This window comes from Pygocentrus nattereri, chromosome 19, assembly GCF_015220715.1.
Source record: "Pygocentrus nattereri isolate fPygNat1 chromosome 19, fPygNat1.pri, whole genome shotgun sequence".
In the NCBI taxonomy this organism is placed as follows: Eukaryota; Metazoa; Chordata; class Actinopteri; order Characiformes; family Serrasalmidae; genus Pygocentrus; species Pygocentrus nattereri.
The window spans coordinates 11,168,243-11,183,111 of NC_051229.1; the positions used below are offsets into that span (position 1 = coordinate 11,168,243).

The window sequence follows — 14,869 nt, forward strand, 5'->3', positions numbered from 1 at the left end:
TGGTCATGCATCCCTGACCACTTCCGAAGGTGGTCCGAGTGATACATTAGACCCCATTCATACCTGTTTTTTTTTTTAAAGCGGTCTGCACTTATGATCAGATCACAGAATGCACGTTAATGCCAAGTACAAATGGGGCCTTAGATCTTTATCTTGCTCCAAGACATTAATTTCAACTCAGACAGGGCTTCTAAATTAGTTTAGTTGGATCAAATAATAAAATGTTTTGAACAGAGAAAACTGCCATCATGTGACCTCTGAAACATGACTGAACCAAATTTGTCCATTTAGCTTTTAAAAATATAGGTGCCTAAATTCTTTGAGTAAATGCCATAGAAGAAACGCTTTCGGTTCCAAAACCAGTCTTTAGGACACCCCCACCATGGTCCATAATTTTGCACTATCCCAGGTCCTGATGTATGGGTTCGGGAACCACTGCCCAGAACAACCTTTCAAAGGACTAGTTAAGCTTTTTTCCATTATCAGTTTAAGAAGATGACAAAGGTTCTTTAGGGAAGCAAAAACGATTCTTCTACAGCTGCAAGGAAGCCAACTGGCATCTTTATTTTCAGAAATACAGATAAAATATTTAGCCACAGCTCCAGGCCTTTATCTCCTGTATCGATATCGCTTGAAGTGGAACCACAGCTGGAAGATTCCGTTAGCAAACTGGCAGCGGAAACCGTGACGATGTGAATACTCCCACTCACGATTCACAATTTTAAAGGCAATGTCCTCGTAGGGCGGCCCGGCGTGGAAGCGCAGAATGCCAAAGTCCTTGTTGTCAGGGCTGGGCTCCAGGAAGTACTGCGGTGTGGAGCGCTTGTCGATTAGGTCCGGGTAGAAGATGTTAAACTTGTAGCCCTGCACAATCTTGGGCGGCGGGTTGTCAAAGTCATAATGTGTCTGGTTATATTTGTTCCACTCGAAGCCTGTGTGCACACGGTTGAAGAAGCGAGGCTTGCGTGGCCGATATTTATCAGCCCACAAGTACATCTTCCCAGTTAGAGGGAGCTCTACGCTGAACTGGGCCTCATCACCTCCCATGCCCTCTTTGGCGCGGCGCACGAAGGCGTCCTCTGCACTTTCACTAGCATCACCTGAAAAGAGTGACAGAGAAATCATACACTCAAGTTACTTTAACACCTCTAGAACTACACACAATCAGAACAAGCTCAGAAGGGTAATCTTCAGCCCGTCTATATAGAACATTAATCAAAAGTAATCGTAATTCATTATGTAACTGATTATGTATTAATCATACTTATATTAATGTAATTGTCATGTTCAATATATAACAAAACAACTATGAATTTGAGAGCTCTAAAGGTTTAAGTCACAGCATTAACCCCCAGCGTAAACACTGCACTTGTGACAGTGACTAGTGTGGTAATGCAATGGTTGTAACACACTTTTGACCAAATGCTCTTACGAGTCTGAATTCAGCACCCAAATGTAAGCTGGATCTGACCCCATTTCTTTGTAATTTTGGACCATATTTATTGACTGTGGTTGCCAAGTAACATAACCTGCAGCTAGGGGGTGCAAATTTCGACAAATTCTTTTGACCAAGGATAGACCAGCATTAGCTAAGCATTTAGCAAGCCTAAAATCACAGATACAACCCATAAAAATATATTTTAGATAGCTATTAAAAATGCTCCTTGTATAAAGTGTGGAATGTAGTTCTATTAGCAGGGGTCAGGCATATATGTATATGTGAAGTAAATGGCCTGGAACTGTATTAAACTACATAAGATTTTTTTTTTTTAAAGTGAGAGAAAAAAAAAAATGATTGTATGTTTACCACTCATTACTAGACCAAGTACATATACACTACAAGGACAAAAGTATTGGGACACCCCTCCTAATTACTGAAATCAGGTATTTCAGCCACACGCAGTGCTAACAAGTGGATAAAATTCCACCACTTAGCCTTGCAGTCTCCATTGACGAGCAATGGCAGCAATGGTCATACTGTATTTTATCTGTGTGTATACTTTAATATAACACGGTAAAGGCTGACTGGATATGCTATAGCTTTTTCACACACCTGTGACCTGCAGCTGTCTGCGGGCAAGGTGGAGGCGCTGCAGGTCCTCCTCAACATCGATGGTGTGAGTGTCCAGCGGGAGATCTGAGGGCTGCAGCAGGACGGGGCTGTAGCGACCAGAGTCGTACTCAGCCTGACTCTGCTGGATCAGATCCTCCTCTGTCAGCACCGCCTCCACTGCTCCACTCTTCTCTCCCTCCTCCTCCTCTTCCTCATCCTCCCCTTCTCCTCGCTTTTTCTTAGACACTCCATGAGGAGAAGAGGCACTTGGCTCTGCATCTTCATCTCCTCCTTCCTTCTCCTCCTCCTCTTCTTCACTTTGCACCTTCTGTTTTTGAGTGGCTGCTCCCGAGGGAGAGCTGGTAGATGGCCCCGCCTCCTGTCCTGCAGGCTCCACCTCTTGTGTACTATAAGACACCCCCCCCATTATATGCACCCTTTAAATCAATGATTGAAAGTATTAAAAGTTAGCATGTTAAACTGTTTACCACGCTTTAGTGCGCATGCATAAATGGACAATACAGCAAACTACAGTGAAAAACAATACAAATTAATACAACAGTCTCCAAGGCTATAAAAGTATATAAATATGCACACTATGTTGACTACATGTACAGGGTATTTACATCAACATAGCCTGTAACTGCAGCATACTGATTAGTATTCTATTTCACTTTCAATGAGTAAACAAGCAGGGCAGTTATCCCAACTGATAAATACCACTAGTCCAGCCCTTGCAGTACTCATATGATAAAAGGCTACAATATGGAGAAACTGCTAAATGCTTTATGTGCTGTGAACTTTCTGACCCATCACAGATGTTTCACAGTTTCTGTGAGTGTTTGGATAAAATTCAGATTTTCTTAAGTTCAACAAATGCAAATTGTTCTGGTGATAAATAAACTTCAACAATGTCCTGTCAAGGATTATGTGTTTTCAAACATACTGTGTGTTATATTTCAACTGCCACATTGATTTTCTTCCTTATCATATAGCTCAAAAACACTTACTATTAATATTCCTTTAGTAGTAACAGAGAAGGAAAAGGGACCGTAACTCACAGTGGCTGCTCGCTCTCGGGCTCCTCTTTAATAATTGGGAAGAGAGGTTCACTCTCCACTCCCTGCTCCTGCTTCAGCTTATACAGCTTCTGCCTCAGCACATCCTGATGCCTCTCCCTCAGCCTGCACAACACCACAGTGTACTTCAATAAGGCTTCAGAAAGCATGCATTCAGTGTCGCATGCCTCAACTTAAGCCACAGAAGTCTACTTTTTTGTTTTTACATAATCATTTGACAACAAATTACATATTTACATGCAATTACATATTTGTACCATATCAATTACATAGTTATGTAATTACAGATTTATGTCTGACAGCATATCATAAAATAACAAAAACAGATGTTTAGAAGGCAAACTCTACCATTCAATTCTGAGTTTCTCCAGAATGGCACGGTACATTAAACCACTCCAAATAACACTGTTTTACATGTTAAATGTACAGAAAGATCCTGTTTAATATTAAATTACAACTGTTTCTATGAGTTAATAAAAACGCAGGAAAGAAATCTGCAACAAATGTGGTACATTATCATTCCTTGAGTAGAAATAAGTGGCTGGAGCCAGTGTAGGCTCTGGACATACCTGGCCCGGGCCATGTAGACCCGCACCTGCTGCAGCAGACTCTCCCAGTAGCCGATATCCAGGTTTGAACCGCCAGCCTGGATCTTACTCTCAATGTTCATGTGCAGCGCCTGCAGCTGGCTGTACGTCTTCCCTTTGAAAACTGACTGCACGTCCGTACTCACCGACGTGTTGATGCCCTCACGACGATCACCTGTGAGCAGAGAGACAGTTATACCACACTGTACCCAGTTTCTGAGAAGTTCTAGACTACATCTTCTATATACATACATTATACACTCATTGTTCAAACCTAAAACAGCAAAAAGCACACATTTAATTTTTTTGCTTAGTTTCATGTCAATAAAGCAATACCTAGGCCTATCATGGAGTGCCTGGAGTCCAACACAATAACAACAACAATAATAATAATGAACCCACTAGTAGCCATTCCTTTTCTGCCAAAGAATGCACACAATCCAAAGCTCATGCTTATATAAATAAATATGTGTGTGTGTGTCTGTGTGTGTATATGCACAGTCATCACTCCATGATTGAAAGTGAAGAACATGCGCCTATTACACACACACACACACACACACACACACACACACACACACACACACACACACACACACACTCAAACTAGCAAACTAACCTATCCTTCAAGAAATACAAAAATTCCTATTTATATCATTTATTCACGCAAAGGGCTGTAGGTGATTATATTAGAGTGTTTAAGCACATTCTGCATGTGCGTCGTGTCATAGTGAAAGTTTAACATGTTCAACATTGCGAAAGCAGAAACTGATCTGCAGAGAAGACGAAGTTTATGCTCTGATCTTTAAAAGATTTTGTGGGATGGGGGTCCAATTTATGTGTCTCAGAACACATCTCCCTCTCAGCCTTCTTTAATGAGCGCATGTGAAGTACATTTTCCTGAGTCTGACATAATTTTAAAGTAATTAAAAACAAAAGCACAACAGCTGAAAAATCAGAAAACACACTGCTGCTCCTCTCACTGGCTGGTCTCACGTGATGCTGGTTGTCATGGTAACGTCTACACAAAGTGGTACTCCAAGCAGGCCCTTAATTTCGGATCAGATTACTTGTATTGTGCATGCTGAACGTAGTGAGCATATAAACACTTCAGTCTTAATTTATAATTGGAAAGTATGTAATCAGATTGGCAAAAATCTTTAGCCAGTGTCACTAATGTAAAGCACTGCTCTAATGAAGTATCAAAAGCTATTTGGCTGCAAATGACGCCCCCTTGTGGAAAATTTCAACATAACCACATATAAAAACTATCAATGTGAGGTGGATCATTACGGTGATCATTATTTGCTCTCAACTATTTACACTTACTTTACTGATATTAGCTAGACAAAGTGAAATGGGTAGCCTGATAAAGGTGTGTTACTGTACCTGGCCCTTTCCCTGATGCCTCCAACTTCCGAAGTTTGTTTATCTCGTCCTCCGTGATGGTGGTCATGTCCCTCCAGAAATCTACATTCTTCCCCTGTTCCAACTCCATATACACCTACAGCCGAGCACAGAACAGACCACAGTCATTTACACCATCTCATCCCCCTCTTAATCTAGTCGTTTCTACACCCACAGCATACAACACATCATTCAGCCCTTTAAATTCATAATTGTCCACAGAGCTGGTATTCTTAATTAAGCTTGTGGTTTCTGACATTGTAAAAAAAGTAAATTAACAGTAGCAAATCTAAAATAACAGCAGCAGTCATACCGAAGCCTGAATTGCAACTTTTAATAATATTATGTATCGAAGGAGACAAAATCTTTGCAAAAGCTCGGTAAGAAGGTTCAAACAATTGGACATTGACAAAGAGGAGAGCCTCAACCAATCCTTGGTCATAAAGGACTTGGCCTTTCTTAGATGCTCCTTTGATACCCAAACAAGATTGCATCACCTTATTTTAAACCTTCTTTTCTTTGAGTATTAAACATTTCTAATCTTAAATTGCCCGTCTCAACTTTTTTCCAAAGTGTTACAGGCATTAATTTGACCAAAACAACAATTAAATTTACCAAAAACAAGGTTGTTAAGATAAAACATTAAATATTTTGTCTTTGTACTGCTTTCTTTTAAACACTGGTCAAAGCAGATTTACAAAACATTACTTGGTGTTTTAATTTACACTTCACATACTGCCAAACCTTTTTTCTATTGAGCTTGTAGAACAGCTAGTGAAAACACTTCTATCTACAACTGCACAACAAGTCAAGGTTATTTACATTACACAGAAGAGATCAGCAACAGGGGAAAGAAAGCCAAAAAATGATGCTTTGGAAACAGCAGGAATTCTAATAATAACACCTAACCACGCCCCCACAAACAGACCCGCTCACCTTGATGTCCTCCAGCAGATCGTCCATGTCTGTGACGGTGAGTCCGTTGAGGAAGGTATACGGCTCATGCATTTCCACAGCCAAGTCATCGTCTTCAGCACTGATGTACTTGGCCAGCAGGTCAATGGGCTTGGCCCGGCCGTCTCTGATTCGGATTTTAGACCTGCAGATGGACAGTAAAATGTTTGCATTGACTGTGGGCAGTAACTTGTAACCAGTGTTACAACAAGTTACAATGAGGTTGATAGGATAAAACATTAAATATCTAAGTTATTGAGGATGGGAGTGATATGGGAACTCCAACCGCAGACCAGTGAAAGGACATTACAATAGTTAAGAGAAGAGATTACGCATAAACTAGAGTTTCTGCATCTATTTTTCTGGGCAGTGGAGCAGTGGAACTGTGTTCTCTGGAGTGATGGAGCTCCATCCAATACCTCAGGGATGAACTGAAGTTACATTTGTGATCTGAAATTAATCATCTTGTGACTGAATGCAACCAAATCGTCATGGCAATAATCCAACATCTACTGGAAAGCCTTCCAAAAAGAACAGAGCCTGTTTCTGCATCAAAGGGGGATAGATTCCCTATTAATACTCTTTCAGAACAATTGCTGGATGAACAAGTGTTTTGGACACGGTGTGTATACAGGCTATGAGAAAGTGTGCAGAGTGCCTGAAGAGCAGGCATGTTGTGCACTTACCTGAGCTTGGCCTGATGTAGGTGAAAGTTGTCCTCTTGCTCCGCCCAGGTTTTAAAATGCTCTGCTTCCTTCTCTCTTTGCAGCATCTCCAATTCCTGCTCACGCATGGCCTTCTCCCTCTCTCGCTCCAGACGTAACTGCTTCACCTGTACAAATAGAGTGAACATTTCCCATTTCTCAGAAACATTCAATACAAAACTGTCACACAGCAGAACAACCAGTCTAAGCAATACAGCTTTTTACTACTTTGACTTGACCCGACGTGACAAATTTACCTTCTGCAATTCCCTGCGATTCTCCTCTTGGATGCACTTATTTCTCTCCTTTAACTCCTTCTCTCCCAAATGCGCTATTCCCTTCCTCTCAAGAGCCTACAGAACACACATACACAAGCACACATTTTTTCATAAAGAAAATATATATCACAGCATAACATGTTTTCACAGCATAAAGTGTTTTTAATAAAATGTATTATGCTTTCTTTTAGTGTTGCACTACACACATTTTATCCACTTCTTTTTATCCGTCATCAGCACTAAATTAATTAACTTATTACAAGAAATACATAGTAATTAGGATAAAAACGACTCTGAGTCCAACTCCATATTTTCTATTTTCAAACTTTAAATGTCCTTTAAGCCCCAAATGTAAATTATTAACTAAAGGATTTTTTGGACATACATTCATACATACTCATCATTCTCATCACTCATCAAAAATTATATTTGTATTAGAATCACTTTTGAAACTTTCAGGCATAAGCCTTTAGACTATAATGTCCAAGATTATGAAAACATACAATCGGAGCGGGGATCACTACAAGCCCCATGACACAATATTATCATGATACATGAGTTATGATGGTATTCTATCGCAACGTTCATATATTTGTAATGTCCCTGGTATTGCGATACAAGGTGTTGCAATATTTGGCGACTTACTCGTTTTACTAAAGCAAAAGAGAAATGATAAGCAGACAAATCAAAACTTTGCCCTTACATTTACATATTTAGCCGATGATTGGATTTGTAAAGTGGACAACATTAAAACAGAAATCATCCAGATGTCATCCTTTATCCAGAACAGTTTAATTAAGCACATATTTGCAATCTAGTCTGAGTCTGACAACAGGCTTAATACATAAAAATATTGATTATTAAACATCAAGTTATCAATATGTGGGCCTCTGTGTACCAACAGTATTTTAAAACCTTGATTATCACATTATTATATGTATTAATTTTTCCCATTCTGTGCATCTACATTTTTGACTAGTACTACACATAGATCTTCACTATCATAACAAAACCAAAATAAGCATATTATATATATATATATATATATATATATATATATATATATATATATATATATACACACACACATATATATATACACACACACACATAATATGGCCTTAACTTATGCAAGTCATCGAACATTTCTCACCTTCTGCCATTTGAAGGTGCCCAGCAGGTTATTATCTCCAAATGGGTTGTCGGCATTAGTGTAGCCCATATATTCCTCACTCCACCCCATCTTCTCTCTCTTCTTCCTCTCCTTCGCCTCTTTCTTGGCCAGCCGGCGAGCTCTCTTCTCCTCCGGCGTCTCCAGGGCCTTCATCAGCTCTTTCTGATTCTTTTTCTCTTCTTTAAGGGACATGGAGGCCTGTCCTCCTTTTCCGTCCTCCTGCTCAGAGGCTGAGGAGCCAGACGAAACTGAGGAACCCGACTGTGACCTCTTCCTCCTCTCCCTGCTCCTGTCCCTATCATCCCTCCCTCTGCTTCTATGTCTCTTTCTGTCCCTCTCCTCACTCCTCCTCCCTCTCCCCCTGCTTCTGCTTCTCCTCCTCTCTCTGTCCTGCTCCCTCCGTCTGTCCCTGCTGGGGCTCCTACTCTCACGCTCTGTGCTTCTCCATCTTTTTCTCCTCTCCCTATCGCTGCTGTGGCCATCCCTCACTCTCCGCCTCTCCATGCTGGACCGTGTGCTGGAACGTGAGGAGCTTCTGCTTTGTTTTCTTTCTTGCTTTTCATTCTTGCGACTCTTCTTCTTGAGTTTGTTTGTACTATGGTCATCAGACAAAGAGCTAAAGGGACAGACAGGCAAAATGGAAAAGGTTACTTGAGTCACAGTAAGTGAACTAATGGAAGCGGCCAAGTTCGTACCAAAATATCGCTGCTGTCGGGAGAAAACCTTGTATCTCCATTTTTTGTCATTGTTCATTTTTTTAAAAGTAATTTGGAAGTACCAGTTGTCCTTTACATTGTCTGTACATTTCATGATAAATGGATCAAAAGAAACGGCCCAAAACGATGTGGAAAAAAATCTGGTTCCATTGACTTACATGGAAAGTAAAGCAGGTTTTTTCCTTCTCCTGTAAAGTTACCCTTTTGGAGATACAAGTTTCCGACAACAGCAATATGCTTCCTGCTAAAATGTTGGCCTATCAGAAGATCGAGTCAGTCATATATCTAAACGAGAGGTACATATTAAACATACTATCACTGATCAGCATCCTTAAAGATAAATTCAGCACAAATTCAAAGATAAAATCAACCGATTGTTCACAAATTCTACACAGTTAAATGGTTAAGATGTAAACAAAGTCATTCAGAGTGGTTTGATGTGAAATACTCCATTCTAGAGAAGCATAATGAGTCAGATTTGTTTACAGAGGTAGTGATACGAACCAGACATGGGAAGAGCTTAATGCCTCTAAAAGCTCCCTCACAGAAATTTACTTCATAAAATGGTTATGAATACCCTGCATGATGTCTGATATATTGCTTTACGGTTGTGTTGAAATTCTATAATTGAAGCTTGTTGTCTAAAATAAGTGTGGAGACACAGATCCAGGGCGCTCTACGGTAAAATCGGTACCCAAAGTTCCCCAATTTCTTTTTTCTTCTTCAGATTTATCACTATTTTACCACAAACAGCATTACACTTGGCGTTGTTGACACTGAGACCCCTTGTTCCCGTCAACACCACTGTAAATAAATCTACATTTACATTTACAGCATTTAGCAGACGCTCTTATCCAGAGCAACTTACAAGAAGTGCTTTGTCAATCTAGAGAAAGTATCTTTGCTAGTTACCAATAGCTTAGAGAAAAAGACAGTCCTGAGCTCAGATACTGCTAGAAACAAATATGTCACTGCAGACACCAAGAGAAAAAGAAACAGAGTTGAACACAGAACTCTGTGCCATTCAGTGCAATACAATAACAAACAATACAATACAATAAACTACAATACAGAGTGCAGTACAATAAAATAAGTGCAGCTTATTTATATAAATCTAAACTGGTAAGTTTCTCTACAATGAACATTTCACATCAGACCACTCTGAAAGACTTTTACATTTCAATCTAAGATTTATGCAAAAAAATAAATAAAAATAAAACAATTATCAGACAGCAGCAGACTAGTGACCAACACCCCAAGGAACTTAGAGAAGCTAACCTAGCTAGCTAGCCTGCCTAGCTAACCTAGCTATCTAGATTAGCACAAACTCTTGTTGTTTTCTTTTTAGTCTCTCGCGAGACTGAAGTCAGCTTCACATCAGCCAGCTGCTTGTTCGAATTTTTCCAGTTCCACCTTAAATGGATATGCAGTGATTACATTTAAGATGGAACGGGAAAATTCGAAGGAGCAGCCAGCGAATAAGAAGCCGACTTCAGCTTCGTCTGTCTGTCTCTCTCTCTCTCTATATAGCTTCTCTCCTGTCCATCGACTCTTTCTGTCTGTGGATCATGCACTTCGCACTTCGCACTTCGCCCTCACCTGTCTCTGTCTCTGGCGGCGTGTCTGTGAGTCCTCCCCCGGTTCTCTCTCTCCGAGCCGCTGCTGTGCGCCCCGCTGTCCGAGCTCTCTGGGCGGACTCTCCTTCCAGAACTTTTCACAGGAGATCGGGTTCGGTCGTGTCTGTCCTCCGGAGAACGTGAAGGGACTGCTCTGCTCCTGTGCCTCCCCCTGTCCCTGTCCCTGTCCCGGTCTCTGGACCGGGACCGAGACCGTGTTCTGCTGCTCCGCTCCTTCTTCTTCGAGCTCATGTTTGAACGGACTTACGTTGGGGTCTTGACTGTGTAGAGACGCGTAAATAGGGAGTCGGCAACTTCGTGAAAGGGATCACGTTCTACTACAAGTTTGGGCTTTTACAAACACATTAACATAATCATCTCGTCCTCGTCCGAACTACTTTTTGGTGCCTAAGCATTACCGTTTTTTAATTTTCAGCTGAATAGTAATATTTGTGAGCTGGCGGACGTCTGAGACACCTCATTCTGGGGTCTTTCTTGCGCAGTGAGCAGGCCTTGCTTACGTTCACAAAGACGGAGACTCAGACAGACAGACAGACAGACAGATATACAGACAGACAGACAGATACACAGATACATACACAGATAGACAGACAGATACACAGACAGACAGACAGACATACACAGATAGATAGACAGACAGACAGATACACAGATACATACACAGATAGACAGACAGACAGACAGACATACACAGATAGATAGACAGACAGATACATACACAGACAGATATACAGACAGACAGACATACACAGATTCATACACAGACAGATAGACAGACAGACAGACAGACAGATAGATAGATGGAAATTTACAATAGAATATTTTTTTGAGGTTTTATGTTCAGAAATGCAAATGAAAGGCGTTATTGTAAAATACCCCAAATTTAAAATAAAACTGTCAACAAAAATATAGATAAATCCTATAAATATAGAACCCGTAGTAATTGTTGCTAATGACGGAACCCTTTTTGCTGACAGTATCAGCCAGTGAAAAATTAGGGGCATTTTACAATAATGCCTTTCATTTGAAATATATATTTTTAATTCTATTGTAAAAAAAAAAAAAAAAAAAAATATATATATATATATATATATATATATATATATATATAAGCTGTATACTGACTACTTTAAGTTATATCCAGGTGTTGTCCCATGAAAATATATAAATAATATTTGCAGAAATGTGGGGTGATGTATATTTCAAGCATGTAACAACGTATAAACAAACAAATATAACAATAGGATTCATAACAGCCTTTACAACCCAGACTAAACAAAATAAAAAAAATTAAAAGGAAGGAAAAACAAACAAACAAAAAAAGGAATACTATTTGGAAAAAAAAGAAAAATCTTAAAATAGCAATGGATTTATGAAATTCCTTTTTCCTGCTGGTGCCAGTTTACTAATGTTGAAATGTAATTACACAGATCTGTGCGTACAAACGTGATGTATGAAGGTATTTTTCTAGCAAATTTCACCTTATGCTGGTTATACATGTTTACCCAAATGAGCTACAAAGAACACTGAGGAGAAGAACTGAATAAACGAGGAAAAACTCCAGGTATTATTGCAATCTGAATACACGTACAGCTGCATTTTGAAACCACTGCTGCAGGCAAGAAATGCAAGACTGTAAGATGGTCGATAATCCAGGCCCAAAAAGTAAAAACCCTCCCCAGGATTTTGTTCCAACTGGTTGACATCTCTAATTTGCTCAAACTAGCAGCAAAGGTGTTCAGGCAGTTAAAACAAAATCCTGGGGAGGATTTTTACTTTTTGGACCTGGATTATCCACCGCTAAGATAACAACGTGTTTCCTCGCCTTCACAGACAGTCCATTAAGTGGTTGCGTCTCAGTATAATAACGATGTTCATCAAGTCTCAACATTCATAAACTGTAAATGTTTATTTTATAAAGTAAAAAACTAACGGTTTCTCGTGAGGGCGCGCGCATTCGCAACGGTTTTGCTCAGATCTCCATAGTAACGAACCTGGCAACACATTACAAGTACAAAAAGCCAGCAGGGTCTGTTTATTTATTTATTTATTTATTTATTCTACGCGTTGAAGTGTCACATATTAATTTTCTAAACTATACATACAATATCTGATTTAACGTTATCTAACTTTGAAATATTTCTCAAAGCCTGCGTGGAAACACGTTTGGGGAACTGTTAGCTTAGCCTTCCACTTTACACAGGCAGAAATAAAACGGAGGGAAAAGGGAAGATGGCTGACGGACATGACAGGCGGCTGCAGGCCAGTTGTAATAAGGATATCGTTCTCCCTGTTAGTCGTTTTCATTCGGGATTCCGAATAATGTGTATTTCTTTCAAACGTGCAGGAGTTTGCCCTTCAAAATGAAGACAGGTTTCAGGTCAGAGAACTGAAGTGGACAGCCGGTGATTTGGAAGAAGAAAAGCAGGCGAGACCAGACAGCAAGACCAAAGTTTACGAAATTGTTAGTTCAGCTCTCTCAGAATGAAGTGAACACTTGTAGAGAGTGCTTGCACTGAGAGTTCTTTCTTATTTTTTTAAAGCACATAACCTCAGATGAACCAGACTCCACAAAGAGAGAGCAGAAGCCAGCAGGGTTCCTATCAGTGCTGCAGTTTCTCAAGGTAAACAGTCAGATGTTACTCTACATACTCAGCTATTTGTGTGCAGTCCTGAGTACCATTAACAATTTTCAGTACTGACCCTAATAATAATACAGTGACTTTGATGCTGAATCCTGAGCAGTACTTTTTCTACTCATTCTTTAATTGCCAGTATCTGTGATTAAAAACAATCCGTTTTACAAAAAGAAAATAAATTTTTTGCATACTTGTGTACTGTTTTTGTTCTTTAAGGAATGGTTCACTTTAAAGTTTTCCTCCTGCCCCAAACACCAAACATAGTGAGTTGATCAAGACAGGTCTAACGTTCGCTCCTTTAGTTGTGCAGTGCTTGTGCATCACGTTGGGGTTGGTGAGAGAAGTGTGTAAGTCTGATTCTTCAGCGAACTATTCCTTAAAAGTCCATGTGAATCAGAAGCCATAACATGGATTTTCCTCCTGAGTGAAAGACTGTATCAGGAAGGGTCTCTGAACTAGCTTACCAGTTTCCCTCAATGATAGATGATAAGGGAGGTGAAACATGACATTATTGCTCAAAATTGTTTTTTGACACCCACTGATACGCACCAAATCAGAAAATCAGATAGTGTTTCAGAGGCAGGCAGAAAATCATTACATTTTGATGAAAACTTATATTAAGTAAATAAGTAAGAAGTAATGAATTAATGAATGAATGATAGGAACATGAACTAACAAGGTCAAAAACGATTTGATTGCAGATTGGCTTTAATGAATTATTTAAAATATTAAATTAATTGAAATATTTATGTTAATTTGTTAGTAAAAACTATTCCAAAAGCCTGAAAAGAGTTACACCCATATGGGAAAAATATACGTAAAATTTACTTGAGTGTTTAGAATAGATTTTAGAATAAAACAGTGGTCATCAAAGTGTATCTCGCTCAGAAAAAAACTATGTGCCTGTATATGTCTCCATATGGGCAGCTTGATGAAGAATTTGTCTTGTGTTTATTAATAACATTTTTATGAGCCAATCACCAGTTTAGATTATAGAACAGATGTGCCTGATGACTCACTGATGCAGCTCTGACCGACTAGTTATGCATTGCAATTTGATATTTTATGTAGAGCTTTTCAATATTGGGTGGTAGTAAAGTAATTCTGTCAAATAAAAGTGTTGAATTGTGATACTGGACATAACTGTCTAAAATGTTTCATAGTTATGCTTATTTATTTTTCATTTAGATCAGCATTGTTCTCTTTACCTGAAGTGATATGAGGCTTCATAAAGCTGTGAATAGGTCATTTATTTTTCTGACAGAGAATATTTGTGTTCTGGGTCCAGAATGGTAGGAAGGATAAGATGGTATTTGCCAAGATGGAGAGCAGTGACGATGAGGATGGTAGTGATATTCAGCCCATAAATGTCCCCCAAAGAAAAGAAGGCCAGGTTTCACATCATGGGTTTAAACAACTGGAGAAGAGCTTCTACAAGAAATTAACGGCTGTGGAGGAGCAGGTGAAGGACTTGAATGTGAGTATTGTCTGCAGCGGTGTTTGTAATGTTTATTCATTTATTTTATGTGACAGGCAATAGTAATGCATGACACATAATAAATTGATTTATTACATTTAAAATTCATGCATTCAAACATTACAGGTAAATACTCTTAGTCATATTCAGTATGTATCACCTGA

At 39.4% G+C, this 14,869-nt stretch overlaps 1 protein-coding gene across 1 annotated transcript; it reads right to left on the bottom strand.

Annotated features, from left to right (window-relative positions):
- Positions 1-10,867, bottom strand: cactin. Its single transcript, XM_017707439.2, has 10 exons — positions 10,552-10,867; positions 8,216-8,852; positions 7,042-7,137; positions 6,767-6,912; positions 6,063-6,225; positions 5,109-5,223; positions 3,702-3,894; positions 3,115-3,237; positions 2,054-2,460; positions 1-1,100 (listed from the first exon to the last, which is right to left on the bottom strand). Exons 1-10 carry the CDS (start codon positions 10,818-10,820, stop codon positions 610-612), a joined length of 2,640 nt encoding a protein of 879 aa, XP_017562928.1. The 5' UTR covers positions 10,821-10,867; the 3' UTR covers positions 1-609.
- Between the last annotated feature and the right edge of the window lie 4,002 nt (positions 10,868-14,869).